The sequence below is a fragment of the Psittacula echo genome (assembly GCF_963264785.1).
Source record: "Psittacula echo genome assembly, chromosome: 10".
In the NCBI taxonomy this organism is placed as follows: domain Eukaryota; kingdom Metazoa; phylum Chordata; class Aves; order Psittaciformes; family Psittacidae; genus Psittacula; species Psittacula echo.
In genome coordinates this window covers 11,570,651-11,592,069 of record NC_137741.1, presented here as the reverse complement: position 1 = coordinate 11,592,069, position 21,419 = coordinate 11,570,651, and the positions used below count along the sequence as shown (strand labels likewise).

At 45.6% G+C, this 21,419-nt stretch overlaps 1 protein-coding gene across 1 annotated transcript in view; it reads left to right on the top strand.

Annotated features, from left to right (window-relative positions):
• Nucleotides 1-695: 695 nt before the first annotated feature.
• Nucleotides 696-21,419, top strand: part of SHC4 (SHC adaptor protein 4) — a gene marked incomplete at both ends in the record, with an annotated part of 31,079 nt that continues 10,355 nt past the window's right edge. The window contains 6 exons of the mRNA XM_080626095.1: nt 696-1,274; nt 8,269-8,339; nt 15,319-15,382; nt 16,261-16,380; nt 18,014-18,067; nt 21,267-21,318. Coding sequence (XP_080482221.1) covers nt 696-1,274; nt 8,269-8,339; nt 15,319-15,382; nt 16,261-16,380; nt 18,014-18,067; nt 21,267-21,318 — 940 coding nt within the window. The remainder of the gene's footprint in view (nt 1,275-8,268; nt 8,340-15,318; nt 15,383-16,260; nt 16,381-18,013; nt 18,068-21,266; nt 21,319-21,419) is intronic.

Below are 21,419 nucleotides of genomic sequence, written 5' to 3'. Positions count from 1 at the left end.
GCGGGGCCCGGCGCGGCGGGGGTGGTTCGGGTGCTGTTGCTGCTGCCCCGCGGCGCTGCGGGGCGCTCCGCCGGGTGTGCATCGCGGTGCTGAAGGGCTTCCCAGCGGGAGCGAGCGGGGCTGACGCCGCCGGCGCTGCTCCCCGTTCATCTTCGAATAGCGGGGCTGCCCCTGACGGCGGGAGGAGCGGCGCGGCGCAGGGATGCTCTTCGCCTCCGGGGCAGCCGGCGGTGGGAATGCCGAGAGCTGGGCACCTCACGGGGCTCTTCCCGGTCTGTGCTGGAGATCTTAGCTCTCTCTTCTTCTGCTTTGCGTGGAAAAAGGTTGAGCTTTTGCTGCAGCCAGGACTCCGCGATTGACGATGCTCCAACTGTGAGTCCTCAGAGCTAGGTGGGATCTAATGCCTGGCGTGAGGCAGAAATGAAGGCAAGTTTGGGTAGTGGCTCTTCGGCTTAAGCTGCTGTACCACTGATGTGCTTTCCTGTGTGCTGCTTTTATTACTGTTTGCAAAATACCAGATGTCCATTCAGTTTTAAACCTTGTCCATTGAGGAAAATGAACCACTCAAGAGGGAGTCAGTAACAACATCCAATAGGTTTCTGTTTTTAAAATTGTTTGACTTGCCTGATTTCCGTATAATTTATCTACAAGAGCCAATTTATGCAAGACTATCCAGTTACAGACCTGCCAAGGCTATGAGAGAACGCAGCCAGCAGAGCCTCGGTGGACACGTCCTGTATGTAGGGTTATTCCGATATCCAGGAATGCTGCACAGAGCTAAGTACAGCCGATTCAGGAATGACTCGATAACATCTCTTGATGAAGGTACGCAAAATACGTCTTTAAATATTAAAGGTTCTTCCTCCTCTTCCCATTCTTCATCACCTAATTTACTGGCTGAAGATGCCTCCTTGGGGCCACAGGACACCTGCAGCACCCTGTGCACGCTGATCCCCCGCATGGCTAACATTAAACTTGCCAACCCGTCAAATCTACCGGGGCTGAAAAGCTTCTGCCTGGGAATGAAAGAGGTGCCAAGGATTAAACTCACGGAGTGCGTTACCATCCCGAGCAGCCCAACCTCTCCTGAGATCAGCTGCCTGTCAGCCTCTTACCCACAGCCTGACCTGGACAGGCTGGCCCTAATCCCAAAGGCAGCGGGTGACTGCGCCGTGGGGGCAGCAGACGAGGCCGCTCCCTTGGGCAGGCAAGACAGGAGCCTTGCACACAGCCGTGAAAGCGTGGGGGAGCCGGGAACAACCTACAGTGTGCGGGTGAGTACTTCTCACAGGGTTTCCGTTCTCTGACAGGGCAAACTGCTCAGGTGGCTGCAGGGTAACCTCCATGTTCTCAATCCTGAAGTCAGTGCCCCGAACCACTGACTTCTCCCATGTGTTTCCTGGTGTATGTAGGGCTGTGGTGTCTAACAGAGGGAGTTAAAAGGGCCACAGGCACTCCCAGAGGTAATACAACATCCATTTCCAAAAGACTATCTTTAGATTCTCTGAGGAGTACAGCTGAGCTGCAATTCAAACAGGGGTTACTCTGGCCTGAAATGCATATTGGAGAGAGAAGGAGGCCCATGAAAAGGGCTTCCCATACCTTACACAGCAGCTCCCAGGCACAAGGTGCAGGCTGGTCCATGCCACTGTCATATTTGTCGTGGAGGGTGTAGGAGACATGTTGGGACCACTGCTGCTGCTTGCAGCACCTCTCCCCTACACCTCCTGCCTTGGGAGGTGCGCAGGCAGGATCCCAGTGCTGCCCTCCTCTGATGCTGTGGGGCTGATTTTCTTGATAACGATGATGTACAGAAACCCTTGCGTGTTTCTGCAGAAGACACCCTGAAATAGCCTTTCCTGGTATTTGTCATGTTGTGAGCTGGGGTTGATGGGTATCATCTTGTAATTAGTAGTCTGGCTGAGAGGAGACTCTGCTTTTGCTCCCTCCACACCTGCCACACCTGGCAGCTTTCTTATTTTCTTTTCCTCTCATTTTCTATGGCCAAACCTCACCATTTGCTAGTCTTTGCTTCCTTCCCTATGCTCTGAACCTCTGACCCTGTACGTTTTAGTGCTTATGTTTCATCTGCCAAAAGCAATCCCAGGCAAAACCAGCCCTCTGCTTGCATGGAGGGAGCCAGTGCAGACCATGGGGAAATGGCAGAGAAAGCAGTCTAAACCTGCTTCAGAAATACTCATGTAATGGCTAAGAGCTCCTGCAGCTCTCATAGTCCTCATGCCTGTCCCTGACATACAAGGCGGTCCGCAGGAGCCAGCTGTACAGGGGATTATTAACCAACATCTATTTCTCCTGGTGGGCTGCAGGCAGAGTGCTAAGAGTATGTGTGTGTGTGTGTGTAAGCTCTGTTTGGTGTAAAAGAGGTATCAAAGTGTGCCAGCAGGAGTAAAAGAGCTATAAGACTTGCAAAATCTGTGTTTCCTTTGTGATGTTTTGCAAGCAGGAAAGCCTAAAGGAAGGTGCAAGGCCAAGAAGAATCAGTCAATCACTTTCCAAATGTAGCAGGAGGGCAGGCAAGCCAGAGGGGGAAGAGTTACCTGGGGAAATAGCCGTGTTCACATTTCCCCAGGCAGGAATGAGATGTTTGCCTGGCATCCAGCAGTGATAGCACAGCTGGTTTGATGGGATGTTGGCTGAAAAGTGATGGTGTCCCAGCATGGCACCAGCTGCTGTGAGTGGAGCCACGGGAAGCCTGGAACATTCACTTGGGATGCAGCAGGTGGAGGGAGGAGGAGCACAATATGTATGTTCTCTTTTCTTTAAATTCTAGTACTAATGTGAGCAGTTGAGATTTTGACACCAGCAAACTGCTAAGATAGATGAATGAGCATGTAGGCTGTGGCTTAAGGTGGCAGTGCAGGGGCCACCACAACTCCAGGTGCTTCATTCTTGGCCAGCTCGCAGAAGACCTGTGCTGGTGGATGGTGTTGTGATGCCCAGTGCCCACCGCACAGGATCTGCCTCCTGTGCTGCCAGTGCAGCGCAGCTCATGAGTAAGATCTTGAGGTACCTATAGAGATTCAAGTACTAGAATGCTAATGCCAGAGGCACACTTAAAGGATTCAGTTTTTGACAAGAGGAAGAGATGATGAAACCCTGGGGGAATTTCCCAGGTTTCTGTTTGTGGCCTGGTGCTGACAGCAAGAAGCACCGAGGTGTCACCCACCGGGGAGCACATGAGCAAGAAAGAACAGAAAAAGAGAAAGACTTGATGGGAAGGTTGTATGAAATGGGGAAGGGCTCATCACCTCCTGCTGCTCCCCAGGTTGTATTTCATAGAATCACAGAATGGTTTGGGTTGGAAGGGACTTTAAAGCTCATCCAGTTCCAACCCCCTGCCATGGGCAGGGACACCTTCTACTACAGCAGGTTGCTTCAAGCCCTGTCCAGCCTGGCCTTGAACACTGCCAGGGATGGGGTAGCCACAACTTCTCTGGGCAACCTGTGCCAGGGCCTTACCAGCCTCATAGTGAGCTTGCAGTATGGTTTTTTTGGAATCAGCCCATTTCACTGGGAATGTCTCTGAAGGGGGGGGTCACTGGCAGGAGCCTCCCAGCACAACAGGGAAATGTTGTTTTCCTGCATCTTCCCTCTACTGTTGCTCCTGCATCTGTGTGCCTGCAAGAGCCAGCCCCAGGAGAGCTGCAACAGCATTGCTGATGTGTCCTGGCCAATCTCTTGGTTGGTTTTTTCAACTTTTAATTACAAGCAGGTTGGTAAATACGCAGCCTGGGGGTTTGGGGGCTTCAGCATCAGAGCATGGGCAAGGTGCTCATTTCCTCAGGGACCACGAGGCTTCTCTGGGAGGTGGTGATGAAGCCTCAGAAGGGTTTGGAAGCAGCCAGGGGCACAAGGCTGCAGCATGGTGCAGGGGGAAGGTCTTGCCTGGAGGCAAAGAGGGGCTGAGACATTGAGGGGCCGAGCAACTGTGGGAGCTGCTCCCAATCCTTACCCCCTGGCCTTTGCCCTTCTTTCTTTGGCATTTGGAGACGCTCCCTATCCCTGTGAAGCTTCGTGTGCCCTGTTAAGGTATGGGATGGCTGGGATCTCCACAGAGACCATTTTACGAGGAAAGTCAGGTCTATCTTACATGAACTGCTGCTGCCGAAGATTTTTGGCCCTAAAAGCTTAATTGGAGTCTGAAGAGGATTTGGCACTTATGTGGAGAGGATCCACAGTTATTTTAAAGGCAATAATATGGTGAAGTAATGAAATGCCTTAAGGCAGAAGCTGGAGTTGAGGCAGGAATTGCCTTTCTGAGGTTGGTATAGGAAGGTGATGCTTGGGGAAATCAGCTTTGGCTGTGTGACTGGTGGTGACAGGGCACCTGTGTCACAGCTGTGTGTCACCTGGGCTCTGGTGAGGAAGCCAAGACACATAGCAGCAGCTGTTCCCTGAGATGCTTGTGAAAATAACAGAGAGCCTGAGTATTAATACTCAATAAGAGCCTGGGCAGCTCTGATCCCCACACTGTTACCTTTCAAAACATACTTTGTATGCAGTTTGCTGCAGGATTTACAAGATGGACATTTACCTTGTCCTTGTTCATGTTCTACCTGCTACATGCCTTCCCACAATGCTGCCATCCAGAGCTCAGGTTGTCTCTAAACAGTGTCCATAATAGCCACAGCACTCGTGTGTCCTGCCAGTGTCCGTTATAGCTGTGACAAACCTGAAGAATATTGCAAGAGGCACTTATCCTTGAGCCCCTCACTACAAGACAGACACTGAGATGCTGGAGTGGGTCCAGAGAAGGGTAATGAAACTGGTGGAGGGTCTGGAGCACAAGTGTGATGGGGAGCAGCTGAGGGAACTGGGGTTGTTTATTCTGGAGAAAAGGAGGCTCAGGTGAGACCTTGTTGCTCTCTACAAGTACCTGAAAGGAGGCTGTAGTGAGGTGTGCCTTGATCTTTTCTCCCAAGTAGCATGTGACAGGACAAGAAGAAATGGCCTCGAGTTGCACCAGGGGAGGTTTAGATTAGGTATCAGGAAACTTTTTTTCCCGGACAGGGTTGCCAAGCACTGCAACAGGCTGTCCAGGGAAGTGGTGGAGTCGACATCTCTGGAGGTATTTAAAAGACATGTAAAAAATTAGGTAGACGTGGCACTTAGGGACATGGTTTAGTGCTGGACTTGGCAGTGCTGGGTTAATGATTGGACTAAATGATCTTAAAGGTCTTTTCCAACCTAAATGATTCTATGATTCCTGTGGGTGAATCACTGGCTGTCATTCAAGCTGAAGCCACTAACTGTGTTATGGCAGGGAATGAAATGAGACGTGGGTCTGGATTAGAGGGTGCCTGAAAAGCTTATTCACATGGGCTCTGCCTAGTGCCTTCACATCTCCTCCCACACAGTCCCTCATCCTGTTTGTAGTCACTCGCCATCATCTCTTGTAAATAGATGTGAAAAGATGTGTGCATCTTCAGTAACCACCCTGCTGTCTCCCACGAGGGGAAAAAGCAGCCAGCCTCAGATCACCCTCAGGATACAAACACCAAGAGATGAAGCAGAACCTGGTGCTGATGCCCTCCCCAGCCCTGTGCAGGGAGACAGGGGACAGCTTTGCCCATGTCGCCATTTGAGGAGCAGTTCCCTTTCCAGCAGGGCCAGTGAGTCTCTCCTGTCCCTCTTGAGAGCTGTTGCTCGTCCTGGCAGGAGCTTTCCATCCTGCTGCCAGCAGATCAGTGGGCCCAGCATCCGCTTTCATTGGCGACGTCAAGTTTTCAGCACTCAGCTTGTTTCAGTGCTGGCATTTTATTTTATTATAGGTAGCTGAATGGCTGAATTCTGCAGTTGTATCTGTGCTTGTTGTCCTGGGCAGGTTACAGCACCCTTGTGCCTGTGTCCAGCTTCCCCAGCTTTCCTCAGCAGCTCATTGAAGCCAAGTTGTGCTCCCTCTTTGGAAGACAAAGCTACCCCTTGGACACCACCCCTGAACCCTTGATATCTCTATCACCATGTCACAGAGACACCCAGCAGACGGCTTGGGCTGGGACAAAGGTTGTGCCTTGCTGTGGCTTCCTCTCCTGGAGTACTGGGCACACAAGAAGTCTCTGAGACTGACATTGTCCTTGTCTGCTGCCTTCCCCTTTCTTTCCTACACCTCTTGTCAGACTCGGCTATGGAGGGGTTAATCTTTTCCTTGTTTATTTGTTCATTGTTTTTTCTCCCTTGGAGACTGTCTTTTGGTTTTTTGAATAGGCTTCTGGTACCCCATTGTCCTTTTATGTGCTCCATGGGCTCCTCTGCAGCTCTGTGACCCTGACTTCCTCTGCCTCAGTCCCGCAGGTCCCCCTGCCCTGGGCTCTGCTGGTTCTCTGTACCCTCCTGCTGAGATGTGAAGGTTCAGCCATTACTAACTGTGCTGGTCTGGATAACCAACAGCAGCTAGAATAAATGAGGGATGCAGTGAGGTGCCATGTTAATGTACTTCCCTACTCAGGCTTTTAAAGACAAAAAAAAAGGTCTTTTGTGAATCATTGATAAGTTCAGCTTCACTCAGGGTCACTTATGCAAAAACCTAATATTGATTTTTCATCTTTGCTTAGAGTAGCTTCCCACGCATCTGTTCAGGATGCAGTGGGGACTCACTTATCAGCGTATGACTCACCTACTCCTCTGAATCTTCCTTTTTCAAGGATAGGGGAGCAGCCAACCAGCTCACAGGATGTTTGACCTCATACCATAGGATCAGAGGTCACTGCTGTGCTACAAGCTGAGGCTCTAGACATATTTTGCATATTTGCTTTGCTCCCATTAAGCAGGAATATCTTTAACAAGTAAGAGAGATCTCAAAGTCATTAAATGTTCATTAGGGAAGCAGTTCTGCTAACCCTTCAGATTCTTATTGATGTCCTTCCAGGTCTCTGACCTAATTCTGGAGTTCTCCCAGGGGTTACATTGCTATCTGGAAGGAAACCAAAATAGGGAAATACAATTGTTGTGGAATCCCTGCTTGACTGCACACATAACGTTCTGTTTTTAACATACACTTTCATTTCTGAGTGACTCCAAAGCTGAAAGAGATACCAAAATCCATCCCCCTTTGAATGGCCCAGCAGAAAAATCAATTCACAGGCAAAGTGAGGCAGAGGAGGTAAATACGGTACCTTTCCTCTGTCTATTCGAAGCAAGAGGACAGAGCATGCATGTCCCTGCCTGGGATTTCCAGGTTGTCTGCTGTATCCCAGAGGCTTTGACTTCCTGCAGGAGAAGGCTGCACGGGCAGCCTGTCCCTGCAGCCCATGCGAGCACTGCAGGATGCTCCTGAAATCCCTTTTCCCTCTGGGAGAATTCATTGTGGAAGAGGGGGATGCAGAGAGACCCAGACCTCTGCCAGCCTTGTGAAATGGGGAGATGTCTGAGTGCTTCAACAGCAAAAAGACTGGTATCAACAGATATGCTGAAGGAATTAGGAATATGTTTTGGGAGAGGTAAACTCAGTGGATAGACATATCCTAGCACACTTCATTGAAATGAAAGTGTTCCATAGGTTAGTATATAACATCAAAGGAGTCTGTGGGCTGACATGCCATCACATTCTTGATGTTTCTGAAAATTAGACATATGCAGATCCCAAACAAGTACAGAAAAAGCCTTCAGCTCTGTCCCATGCAACAGAAATGTGGGAGTCAGCCTCTAATTTCAAGCAGGTCAGTTAATAGTGCAGGCTCTTAAGAGCTGTTGCTATGAGCTGCAATTGCAGCTCTACTTCCTTCATCTTCTGCAGAGGTTATTTGTCATCAGATGTGCAGCAGCATGGAGCCAGTGGTTTTCTTCATGCCTAGCAATGCCTCCCACTGCTCTGAAGGGACATTCAGCTCTTCAGCACAGAGGCTCTGAATGCATTGGTCCTGCGTGGCTTCCAGAGGCCCTCTGCTCCAGGGGGAATTTCTCTCTAATGTGCATGTATTCGATCCAGCTTAGTGCCACAGGCTAATCACCGAGAATAAGCAGAACTGGAAAAAAGAATTATTGGATTTTGTGTCCCCAGCAGGCTTTACGTTTCTTTATGCTTCATTGTTGAAACCACTGGTATCTTTATTGCTCTTCTCTACACTTTTCAGTAAATAAATCTATTTAGGAAGCAGCTTTAGGATGGCTGATTTGATTTTTCCATTTAGACCGTGGTTCTGCATATACTTAGTGGACTAAAATCACATTTGTTTCTTTCTGTAGCCTCCTCTTACCTATATGCTAGATATTAACAAAGCCCTCCTTTCTCTGTGTCTCTGTTCTCCCTAGTACATGGGCTGCATAGAAGTGCTGCAGTCAATGAGGTCCCTGGACTTTGGCACACGAACGCAAGTCACCAGGTGGGTGGTATCAAACTAAAATTCAGCCCAAGAGTGAAAAAGCCGAGCACTGATTTCTGTATGGAGCCAAGGGTGCATGCCAAGCTCTGAGACACTTTGAATAGGAGTTTGCATGTTTTGGTTTTGTTTTTTTTTTTTTTTTTTTGTCCCAAGTGATGATTTGAATTATTTGATCATTACAATAGGCTTTTTGCACCAGAAGAGGAATTGTTTCAGCCACAGACCTCATTTCTCTCTCACTTCTTGTTCTGGGTGAAGTGAGCCTCCCCCTGCAGCCGCAGCACAGTGCAGACATCCCCAGCTACCTGGATACTGGCAGCAGCCAGTCCGCGCACCTGGGCTCAGCTCTGCCCGCACAGCTCACCCAAGGCACAGGGTGGCCGAGAGAGCGAGCCTGGGTGCTCACAAGCCTCCCTGCCACTCTGCTTCACACCTGATACAGAAAGTGCCATCGGTCCCTCAGTCCAGCAAGGTCCTCTAGTGAGTTTTTATCAGATGTTATGACATTGCTTGACCCCATCCGCACCAAGGCCAGGCTCAGTGGAGTCACAAGGAAAACATGTTGAAATACAGCCATTACTGCAGGCCTAAGTTTCCAGCCTGCAAATCAAAAATAGATTAATGTTTCACTCTCAGAAACAACTGAATATGGTTTAAATATGAGATTTTTGTGGTCTTTAGTGAAGTTTGCAACTTCTGTTGCAGATTGCTGCTGGCTGTAGATTATCAGTATATGCACCCAGGGGGCTGCTGAAATGTCCTGTCAGGAGCAGAAAAGCCCAGTTTTATTTTTAAGTTGATCCTTGTAAGTCTGTCAGTGCAGGAGTGTTTTAAGTTGTCAAAATAAGCACCCTCTTTCCATCTTGGAGCGCTGCGTGTGGCTGGGACGTACTCACAGTCCAGCAGCCAGGACTAGTGCCCTGTTGAGCAGCCCCAGCAACCACCCAGCATCCCAGCACCTGCAAAGGCTTTTTGGAGGGGTGGGTGGGTGCAGAGTATTTTGGCCTGGCTTTAGACATGTTCCCTCCTCCCCTCAGCTATTTTTCTGGCATGGTTCATGCTGAGGATGCCAGGAGTGTGGTTGAGGCTTCCTGTGCCTGCCCAACTCTTCCTTCCTGCTGGTGGATGATTTACAGATGCTCTTTTGCTTCCTCAAGTGTTTGTATCAAAGAAATTGTGGAGAAAGGAAAGGAACATGAAGAGATAAGTGTTACTTTGCTACCTATTGGCTCCCAGACTTACCAGCTAAAAGGAAGAAACAGAAAAAATTGATTCCTTAAATGCCTGTATACTGCACTCGAAAGCTGCCCAATTGGTTTTGTATTTAAAACCAGTGGTTGTTGACATTTACAATCAGCATAAGCACACACTCACCCAGTTCCTGCATGTGTATATGGAGAAGTGCCTAGGTACAAATATCTTTCCCTCAGCCTGGGTGTTTACCAATCAAAAAGAGCCATGTAGTACGCTTACTCAAAGTAATCAGCCTGGAGCATTCAACAGCCTGTTTTCTTCAACAGCCTCAGCCAAAGAGCAAGGTGATCTCCTGATTGCAAGACACAGAAGTATGTATTGGATGGTCTGTCTGGAAAATAATGAGTATGAATTACTGTGTGACAAGAGCTTGCCACCTTAAATTTGGCCCAAATTAGCAAGGTTTTGTTAACCAGAGCTATGTGAAAACTTAACAATGGGAATATTTCCATCATCTAAAAAATATGCCAGTGCTGACCTTAATGGGCTGTTTTGTGCATGAGAAATTCAAAACTTAAACTGTTTGCAAACTGAATGCTGAAGTGCTGAGCTCATGCACGCAAACTTTAAAGTTTGATCGATTACAAGCTGACTGGAGTGAAGATAACACTGATTATTCCCCTATTGTTCTCCCAGGGGAGTAAGTTTATAGACAGCATGCACAATGCACCAACCACAGAGTTATTGGAAATGATCCCATATAATCATCTTTGTTACTTGTACTGGGGGTAAAAAATATTTTTACTCCAATGGCATTTCACTAAACAAAGAGGCATCTTCTGTTTTAAAGTGATGTGGAAAGGGTCTCCGATTATGTCTGCTCCCTGCCTTGCTTTAGGTGTATGTGCATTCTTAGTCTTATTTACCTACCCCCTTATGAATGTTGGAAAGATCAACAAACTCCTGTTTGCCAAAGTGCCATTAGTGAGGAGTCAAAAGAGATGAGCATGGAGGATTTATTTTCTGTTTCTTGCTGGACTTGCATTTTCAGTTGCTTACCAGGCACAGGGCTGGGGAAGGCAGAAAATAGCCTCTCCAGTGCTATGAATGACCATGGGGTGCAGAGATACTGTATGGCCATCAGGCGGACTGACTGCAGCATAGCAAGGGAAGGGCCCAGCACTGAAGTGCTTTTTATCCTCAGCCCTCATGGCTGTGAGGTGAGGCAGCTGGCAGAGGAGATTTCACTGCAGCAGGTTTCCCTTCCAGCTCTGCCATTGCCTGCCTGTGACCCAACTCGCGTGCTCTTAGGACATCCCTCCCATTTTGCAGAAACCTGTGATTTCAAATTCCATGTAGATGACAAGAGTAACATCTGGAAATCACAATGAGGGTAACAGGTTCCTCTGCTTGAAAGGCTTTGTATTTTTTTTTTAATGGTCTCCCATAAATGTGATTTGCTTGCTGTCCTCAGTACAAAACGTATTTGGGCTTGTTCTGTGATAGGTTCTGTCTTTGCTGGGTTGTGCACTTCCCTTGTCCAGCCTTTCAACTCTTTTCCTCTTGCACATCTCCCACTTTGGTTAAATCAAGCTTATTATTAGTCACTCTATTCGGGCATTTATGGGAAAAGGGACTCTGTATCTCAGATCAGGGCATAAACTTGAAAATGGTTGGGCACTGAGGGGCGAAGGGCATCTGAAATGTGCTGCTGGGGTGGGCTGGTGGAAGAAGGCTGACTTTGTTTAGAAGATTAATTTCAACTTTGTTGAGCCACACAATCCCTTTCTGTTAGATAGTGTAGGCAGAGCCCTAGATGCTTAAAAGCAAATCTTCAACAGCATGCTTACTTGCTTACATCAGCCCATCTCTCTTCTTTTACTCTCATTTGGGGGAACAATAAACAAAGTGGCTCACTGTTACTGCCAGTGAGGCTCCTTCCTGCATGTGCACGCTTGCAGAGGAGCAGGGAGGAGTGCTGGCTGCAGGTTTCACTGCAGAGGTGCAGACCCAGAGTAAACCTGTAAACTGTACCGATGAGAGCTGATCCAAACACTTATGGATGCCAAAAATGGGGCTGTCCTTGTCGCTCCCTCCTGCCCCAGAGCTTGCTGAGCCCTTGCCAAGCATCTGCATCCTGGCTGGGTGGCTGCTGCGAACCAGCGGGCAGAGGGAGCACTGCCCTGCGGGGCTGGGGGCTGCACACGGTTTTTGGCAGAAAGCAAGAGTTCCCTGTGCTGTTGGCTCCCACAGGACCCAGCCATGTAGGGGCTGTGGCACTGTCCTGCTTCAGTACGTCTTGCCCAGGAACTGGGGAGCTGCTTACAGCTGTGTGCTCAGGAGTCTTGGTGTCCCACTCAAAAGGAGGTAGTCCTCCTTCCTCATCCCACCTCCTGGATCCCATAGACGTGTCCCCAGGGAGCTGTGCCAGCCTGGATCCTCACTGAACTGGTGCCCAGCAGAATAGCCCTTGGGAAACTCCCCCTGCAATGGATGGGCATCTGCTGGGGCCAGGAGTGGGACCTCTGGCTCTGCAGTAGGTCTGCTGCTGGTGACAGCCCAGGGACCAGCATGCTTCAGAGGAATATTCTTCAGGATGGTGAAGAGAACTCTTCCATTCTACAGAAAGTGAAAACTGTGTCAATGAAACAATGGCCGGTTTATGTAATTGTGTGGGCACTGCAGGACCGACTGACAGAGACTCTACTTCAAATGGCAGAAGATGCCTGAGGAGTTGAGGAGCAGGGTTTTCTTTGCCTTAAACTACAAGAACTATTTAAATTCCTCACAGCTCTCCCAATCCATTGTGTGGCTCCCAGGGTTGGGAATTGCTGCTGCAGAGTCTGCAAGTGGAGTTATCTCATTCAGGGCGATTTAAAAGGAAAACAAATAAAAATCCCAATTTTTTTGTTTTGGGATGAATGACAAGGAGAAAAGAAAGAAAAAGCAGCAACATGAGTGGAATAACAAGGCCACTTTTTCTGCTACTGCCTCAGATTTGGAAGATACCAAAGGGACAAGCAAATGCCAGAACCCATAAGGTTGCCCTTTCATCCAGGAACAAGGCGATTAACTATGTCAGCCTTGCACAGGTATATGCCATGCTGCAGATCTAAAAGCAGAGACTTGCCTGAGCAACTGTTTGAAAGTGAATGCCGTAAGAATGAATTAATAGAGGTTTTTTCCGGCAAAAAAGCACAGATTCTACATAAATCCTATTCCAATTTGTTGTAGACATATCCAGAGTTTCTTTTCTTCCTAATGTACCAGTTTCTACTTCAGGTCTGCCTGCTCCGTGGAAATAACTGAAGGTCGGGAGTGTTCAGTTGTAGCAGCAAGGTGTTACCAAACTGCTGCTTTTCACACCTTTAAAGTAATAGTTGAGGTTTGTTAGATCACCTGGAAAACCAGGCAGAGGTACGCTGCAAGAAATGTCTGTGAGAAGGTGATTTCCCCTACCAAAAAGGAACTATTAAGTAGAAACGATTTGCCTACTTTTTTGGTTTCTGTGATTTCCCCTACCAAAAAGGAACTATTAAGTAGAAACAATTTGCCTAATTTTTGGTTTCTGTTTGGAGGACAAGTGCTTCAGAGTGTGGTGAAGTGGGCAGTCATTGGCTTGTACAAGAATGGGTTCCAATGCTGGCAACTTTGCCTACAACTCCTTATTCTATATGGGCTGCCTAAAGTGTGTGAGAATTCATTTGACACCAAAACAGATGACTTCCCTGGTTTTCCAATTTATTCTGTATCTGGTTTTCTTTCTAGGTAGAGCTAGACTTATAGGCTCCAAGTAGCCTTAATGTCTTGGCTCTGATTTTAATTTCCGTTAATATTGAATGAGAAGATGAGCTCTCATTTTCCAAGCTGATTGTTGGAATCTGCGAGATCATCCTGCAGGATGCCTTTCCCTGGTTTATTTCCTTTATTTCCTTTTTTGAGCTAAACAGCACAGATATCAGGAATTCACTTCAAAACTGTCTTTTCAGCTCTGTAGGGGATTTGTTTAAAAGGCTGAAGAAAGGCAATGTTTAAAAGGCTGTGTTTCTGACACATCTTGTGGAGGTCACCATAAGACTCCTCCTCTTCCCTGCTTTTTCACTCAGAACATTTTAATTAAATTTGTATTATTTTACCATGGGTGAGGTCTCCATTCATTTGACAGTCTCCAGGTTGACTTTCTCAGGATGTTCTCTGGAAGGAAGACTTGATGTAGCATCACTGTCTTCAGTGCTTTAAGCACATAGCCCATCAGCATAGCAATGTCCGTAGGGTGCTGAGCAGGAGGCAGCAGCGATGCTGCGGTTCACTGGCACTGTGCTGGCTTTACCTGCTGTCTAATCCGCTCCCTGGGCATGATGCAGAGTCCTGGGCAGACCACGCTCCTCCCCAGGGCACCTCTGCTTCACTGGAAATACCTGCCTGGAGCATCCTGTCATTGTGCAGTCTCCTGATATTTTTCAGCTCTTCTGAACCAAACCTTCTCAGGAAATGAAGCCCCGTGGCATGTTCCTCCCATGCACTGATCTGAAAATAGACAAACTTTCCTAACTAGCTTGTTTCTTTATTAGCTCTTTGGATAATAATCGAATAGCTTAAATAAATTAATCCCCTTCCCTTTAAGAACAAAACAAAATCCCAGCCCTTGAATGCCCAAGTCCTAATTCAGCCATGAGAGAAAGGCTGAGGCTATGGCCTCAAAATGGAATCACCCAGTGAGGGAACCAAAGCCTGAGAGGGTGACTAGGTGACGGTGGTGCAGCAGAGGGCCAGGGCAGAGGGAGAGATCCCATGGGAGCTGTGGCTCAGAAGGGGATGTCCAGGCAAGGTTAAGGAAATGTGCTAAGCACATCCCAGCCTGTAAGCCACCATTTTTCCATTGACTTCAAAACAATAAGTATCAGTAAGGGAAAGCCTGTGATTGCCAGCAAAAGGTGCTTTTGCAGCTGTTGTGCTAACCTCGATCAGAACAATCGAGTGCTTCACTGTATGTTCAAACCAGTCACCTGCATGAGAATGTATCTGAATTTTCTTTGTTCAAGCATAGAAAATAGGTGCAGTGGGCCACTATAGTGTACTAAGTGTGTGATTTAGCTGTCTTTGATATAGACCAATAAACACTGAGTGCTTTATGCCTTACCTTTCTGCTTCCCTAACTGAGAGGCGCCTATAGAGAAGAGTGGGTGGCTGGCAAGAACATCTGGTTTAGAAAATACCTGCCAGAAATGGAAAGATATGAACTGAGACCTCAGACTTGAAGAACTGCAGAAGCTCATTACACTGCCTTTTCCCCCCTCACTTTTTTTCTCTTTAGGAAAGAGGAACCCCAAGCACCAGAAAGGCAATCAGGCCACCCAGCTGAGCACACTCAGCATGCCCTGCTCTAAATAAGGATTAAGGGAGTGAGGGGATACTCCCTGCTAAGCAAAAGACCTATCAACTGTACTGAGAAAAAGGATTTGAAGGCATTAGGTTGTTTGAGTTTCTTGTGCTTAGTTGAGGTTTTTTTTAAAGAACAAATTGTCACTAGGTGAAACTGATGTGTTTTATGAAGAAAAAGAATCAACCCAAACCAGGCTGCTGAATCACTGTATCTTGTTAAATAGGTTGTTTTTTCTTTAACAGTGGGAGGAAAGAGAAAGAAAAACAGCTGTGAAAGACCTTCCAGAAGATTAAAGTGTTTATTAAGTGGGACGATAACAATAAATTGCAGAGTTGCTGGCCCTGTTACAGATGATGCATGTGAAATGATCCCAGAGTTTGTGCTGTGTTTTTCTATTTGCAGGGAAGCAATAAGCCGGCTGTGTGAAGCTGTGTCAGGTACAAATGGAGCTATAAAAAAGCGGAAGGTAAATACTGTTTTAACTGAACAATTAATTTTCTGCATCTGCTTTTGGTAAGGTGGATACCTGATTCTAACAGGCTTCAGTCCATGCTGGATACAGTGCACATTAATCCATCTGAACTCAGTATAACATGAAAGCATTTGCAGCAGGGTGTTCAGCCTGCTTGGTTTGGGGCTGAGCACATGTCCTACCCTATTTTCTTCAGGATTAATGCTTTGCCCAGAGTTCCTGCTCCTACCAGCCTATGCAGCGCTCGGTGCTTTACAGGTTTTAGGTTCTGTTTGGTAAAATGTCAGAGGGTTTGTTTAGCAAAAGGGAGCTCATTCACTGGAGGATTTCCTGTTTGCTTATTTATATATATAAAAAATGAAACACAACTGAAATGGCAATGTTTAATGGGCAGATCACTTGTTAAGTAACCGGGATGTAATGAGCGCCAATGTCAGTGGCTGCTGTTGGGTCATGTCCAATGGAACTTATTGATCCACTTCTGTAACTGTGGGGCCTGGGAGGAATGAACTTGCTGAAAAATGAATACATGAGAGATTTTCTTGATTTGCTCAGAAACGCTTTATGCCCAGGAAATGAAACAGAGTTCAGCAGAAAAATTACACATTCTGATTTACTGAGGCAGCTATAACATTTGGCTCACTGGGATTTTGTTTAAAAACTTTTTTCCCCATTATTGACATAAACCCATGCTTACAAGTATTGTATTCAAAGCTGATATTTGTTAGAAAATCTATTTACATTTGATCAAGCCTTTATCCTTGCTCCACTGAATTTCTCAACAAGATATTGTGAAAACCACTTGATTTTGACATGTTTCTGCCCCTGACAGACTCGGCTGACAGCCTCTTTCTGTTTTTCTTTGTTCATAGCCTCCAGTGAAGTTTCTATCTTCTGTACTTGGCAAAAGTAACCTTCAGTTTTCTGGTGTGAATATAAAGCTGACCATTTCAACAAGCAGCCTCACTTTGATTAATGTTGACACGCAGCAGGTAGGATACATATAAATCAGTGTCCTTTTCTCCATGCTCCTGTATTCTCCTCCTTTCATAGCTTCTGAAGAAAAGGCTGGGTGCTTTGAAGGGAAAGCATTATCCTTTAATTGTCTTGTGCTAGTAAAGCTGAATTACGTGATGCCTCTGAATTTAAAAATGAGAGCACTGTGGAGGAATTGGACATGCAGCACATGCCCTTTTCTGTTTATGATGGTGTCTTCCATAGGGAGGGATCCTTAAGCACTTGGCAAACTGTTTCTCTGCCTGTATGGTGCCTAATAAAAAAGCGCTAGTCCTGACAAGTTTCTGAAAAGTCCTAGAGAAAAAATTTTTGGTATAAATAATGAATCAGAGCTTGGCTCTGGTGTCATTCAAAGCTGTTTTATAGCTGGGTAATATATGTGCATAGGCAGTTATACTATGCAAAGTCTCTGGGCTCCATAGAGATGTGTTCCTGAGAGCCTGAATCTGCCCTGGAACTGGGATGTGTTCCCTTCTTGGCAGTTGAGCTGAGGAGCTTTGTCCTGCCCACCTAATTCTTCTGTCAGCTGTTGGCTTCAGCTTCCAGCACAATCTTGCCCTGGGCCTGCAGGGTTTCAGTCCAAGTTGGAGCGGGGACCATCAGGGAGGTAGTTTTGGCTCGCTGGCCCTGAGGAATCGCTGCACTGAGCTGATGCCATGCTGAAATGGTAGTGGGGGTTTGCCTGCAGCACAGAGATGCCTTGGACCCCTTTGCTAAGAGGAGTAAGTTTATTGCACCAGGTTTCCTTTCATTTCAGGTACAGCAGCAAAGGGCTTCCCCCCAGCAGTTGAAACTGGGGTTGGCAGCCAAAGTGTGGACCTTTTAACCTGTTCCTGCTTGTAACAGGACTCAAAGCTGGCTGGACAGATGTCCTTCCAAACAGACTGATGTGTCCGGTCACCACACACATGGGCATGCAAGACACTGTTTTGAAATTCTTTCTAGGTCTTTAACTAAGAGATCATTGCAAATGGAAAATCCTATTTATTCTATTCTTGTGCTGGCACCGCATTTCATTGTGTTGACATCTGCATAATCTATTGCACTTGATTTTATACTAAAGAACAGTTTGTCTCCAGAGATGAAACAGTGTTTGAAACCAAGAAAAGCTGGTGCTTGCATTGACTAGTGACATTTCAATCAGGTAACAGTTTGGTGCTAATGTTGACAGAGAATATGATCAGAGTATCAGTGGGATCTGGCTGTAAAAACACCATCATTGCATTTAAATACCAAGCATTTAAATAAAATTGTTGGTAATTTTTAAATTAATTAATATCTGAAGACTTTGTAAATGCATCCAGTGTCTCCAGTTATTTCCTTTTCAAGGTCTCATTGAGCTTTGTACAGACCAGGTTAGAAGTTGGTTGAATTAATTCTAAAAACCCTTTAAGGAAGATTACTCAGGGATCTAGATATTACTAAGCATGAATGGGTAGTCTCAAAAATATTCCTATTTTTATCTCCTTCCTTCACAAATGATATGTGCATGTATTAATGGATTGGGTTGTCATAAATGTAATTGCTTGCTCTATGAAGATATATGCTCTGCTGTTTGCTAAGTGTGTGGCACATGAGCATGTTTAACTAGTTTGTCATGCTTTTCAGATTATTGCCAACCATCACATGCAGTCCATCTCATTTGCTTCTGGAGGTGACCCAGTAAGTATTGATTTAAAAGATATGCTTCCGCAGGTATAATGAAATCATTATGAGACTGAAAGTACCTGCAGATACTTTGCTTCATCACTTCCTAGCCACAAGCACTAACAGAGTATACCACTCTTCTGGATCATGACCAGTAATACAAGTAAATTGAGGAAGTGAGACTGGAAAGGAGACATGGAATAGAGGCTCAGTGGACCTTTGATAGATTCATAGTTAATTTTCCTGTTGCCAGTCAGTGAGCCCATGTTCATTCAAAAGCCCTCAGACTTGGGGATCTGGAAATAAGAACACATGAATATAGGAAATTAATCAGTTTGGTGGTCCCTATAATCCACTACCTGTCACAAAAGCAGTCAGCACTGGTACCTCTACATTTTTAGATGAATTTTGAGTCAAACATCTCCTATGAGACAGATGGGACATAACCTCCTTCCTCCTGCAGATGTGTTTTTCTCCTACTCATGAAGTCATTCATGTTTTCAAGCAAGAGGTTTTTTATTCTCTTCCAAACTCTTTATTGCAATGATTGTAAACAGGGAATTTGTCATCCATAAACATGCCCTATTCCCTCTTCAAATCTAAGCGAGCTCAGCCCTGCCAGCATTCTGAGTTTCACACTCCATGTGGTATGAGAACATTATTTCTTTAATCAGTTTTGAATTTTCTGCCCTTCAATTTTGCTAAATGTCTCCCTGTTCTTGTGTTATGGAACAGGGAGAAGAGAAGGCTTCTGCTCCATGCTCTTGGTAATACTGGGGGAGAAGCCAGATCCAGCTTTGGTTGGAAAATGACAGATTTGCCCCTTTGAATTTAGGAGCAGGCAAGGGAGAATAGCTGGGAACTGGCTCTGTGTGGCTGATGGATCTTTAGAGGGCCATGTGGGGGATGTAAGGAGCCCAGCTGCTCTGCTCTGCTCAGAATGATGCTGCTCAAGTTGCCTGAGAACTGGAGCTCTCTGGAGCTGTGCTGGGAAGTGTGGAGAGGGAGCACATATGCAGGCTCTGTGCTGTCAGTTCTTTACCCAGAAAGGAGGCACAGCACAGGCCTGGTGCTGAAGTGCTACATCCTTAAGATTGCTTTTAAAACTTAAGGCATTTTGAAGGTCTAAGAAGTTCAAATTTCACCCTTAGATGCCTGTGCTGTCCTAATACACCACACTATACAGTAAAGTCCTTGGGCTTTGCAGATCCTTTCTGATTTCCAGGTAGCTCCAAGTGCTGGCACACTGTTGTGCTGAGCATCACCGTGCTTCATTTCCAGATTTCAGTTCTCTTGATAGTTAAACAGTTTAAATATGTCCTTAAGATGACTTGGTTTTGAAGTACGTACCCTGTCCTAGATTCTGGCTGTCTAGTTTGTCTCTATGTAACACTTCCAGCTTCAAAAATTCAGGGATGTGTTTTCAGACCTCTGCTCAGCAGGTTGGAATTCTCAGGGCTTGTTCGCCTTTTTTAGTAATTTTTATATTGTTATCCTGCATTGGTTCTTTTTAGTGATTCTGTCACTTCTCACAGGCTATGCAGGGCTGGATTTCATCAGTGCTTAATGGCAGGACAACCAGGAGATGAGCTTGCACACAGGTGTGCTGTAGGACATGGGCTTGGTGGTGTAGTTTGTGATACTTTTCTTACTGGGAGAATATATAATAAAACGGAGGTCTGGCTCAGCAGTGGTAACTATAAATCTAGTGGCGCTTCATGTAAGGGGCAATTCTGGTGGCTTGTTCAGGTAATTTTCCTAAGACTCTCTTTACATTTAAAATGGGAGGTAATTTCCCCAGGACATGTCTCTCCACCTGCCCTTGTGTTCAGGGTCTAAGCGCAGTTCAGTGTTGCTCTGCACTGTTAAGAAGTAACACTATTCTGCCCAAGAATAAAGCCTATTCTGGCTTTATTTTTAAAGCCTAGTCATCCATGCATGTACATAAACATTACAAAGATTCAAAAATAGCAGATACTGCTCCAGTTACTTTAGTTTCTAGTAGCTCTCTAAATCTAATTCATTTTGAAATTGCATCCTATAATATTTATAAACTTCAAGAAAAACCTGAAAGGAAAAGAAGGGAAATTGAGTTCATTAAACACATAAGAACTATTCAGTTTTAATGATATTAACTGTGGAGATTTTAAAAGAATTATCTAGGACAAGTTCTGCTGGCCCTGAGACCTGCCTCTCCTGTCATTCATTGTGAATTATTAAATGATTGTTCTTGTGCATATTGCAAATGGGGGCCTTGTTTCCTGCCAGCTGATTGCATCTTCCCTCAAGAGAGCCGTGCCTTTAAGCTGTGAATTGCATTTTCCTCATCCCGTCTTAAATATCCAAAATAACAAACTGCATCTTTAATAATTAAAAGTATGTTATTCATTACCTCACCATTTTTACTATAACACTGAATTATCAAGCAACTCCTTGCTATTGCAGTATGACTAGAAATGTTAATTTTTCTATTCCAGTTCCCTTTTCAGTTTGACAGGAAAAATGAGGATTATTTCAATGTTGGCTGGAAAGAGAACATGAAACAGACAACTGATTATAGTGAGGTTGTCTGATCTCAGCAGCAGCCTTGAGATTCAGAGTAATTTAACCTGATCGTAGCCAATCTAAAATCAGTCAGCAGGAGTTGAGATCAGGTACCTATTGTATTCTGCAGTATTTTAAAGAGCATCTTTTCTCTAAGATGCCTTGAAAACTCAATCTTCATTCTAAAAGTCAGGAATATTCTAACTTGTCCTTTGCAGTGTTTTAACACTGTTTTATCTTCTACTGATATTGATAAGGACTAAAGGCTGTGACTGGCAGCCCTAATGCATTACACAAGAGAGGCTTGGAGCTCTGTGGGAGCAGCTGAAGAGAGCAGCATTGCCTGCTGATGAGGCACCAGTTGTGTTTCTACTCCTTTTGCAGAGTTTGGAATTGAATACACAGTTTATTGAAGACCCAAAGAATGCCAGATGGTCTAATGCATTTATTTCAAGAAAAAGATTCCAGGTCAATTACTGTGTCCATAGCTACTGGTGTGTCACTGATCTTTTCCTTAGCCTACTTTGCTAGTACCTCTAGTTGTTTACCCTGAAAGAAGCATGCTTTTTAAAGCTAAAAGTATATCTCTTTATGCTCAGTTACTTTGCTGTGTTTGTAGGGTTGTTCATAATGACAATTTTAAAGACATTTGTTGTCTTCTTTCCTAAAGGATACAACAGACTACGTTGCATATGTAGCAAAAGATCCTGTTAATCAGAGAGGTATGGAGACAATTTTCAGATTGTTATACATATTTATATGGTTGTTTTACCTGTACCAAGGAATTGTTTGAATTTTAAAATCAGAAAGCTACTGAACAGTT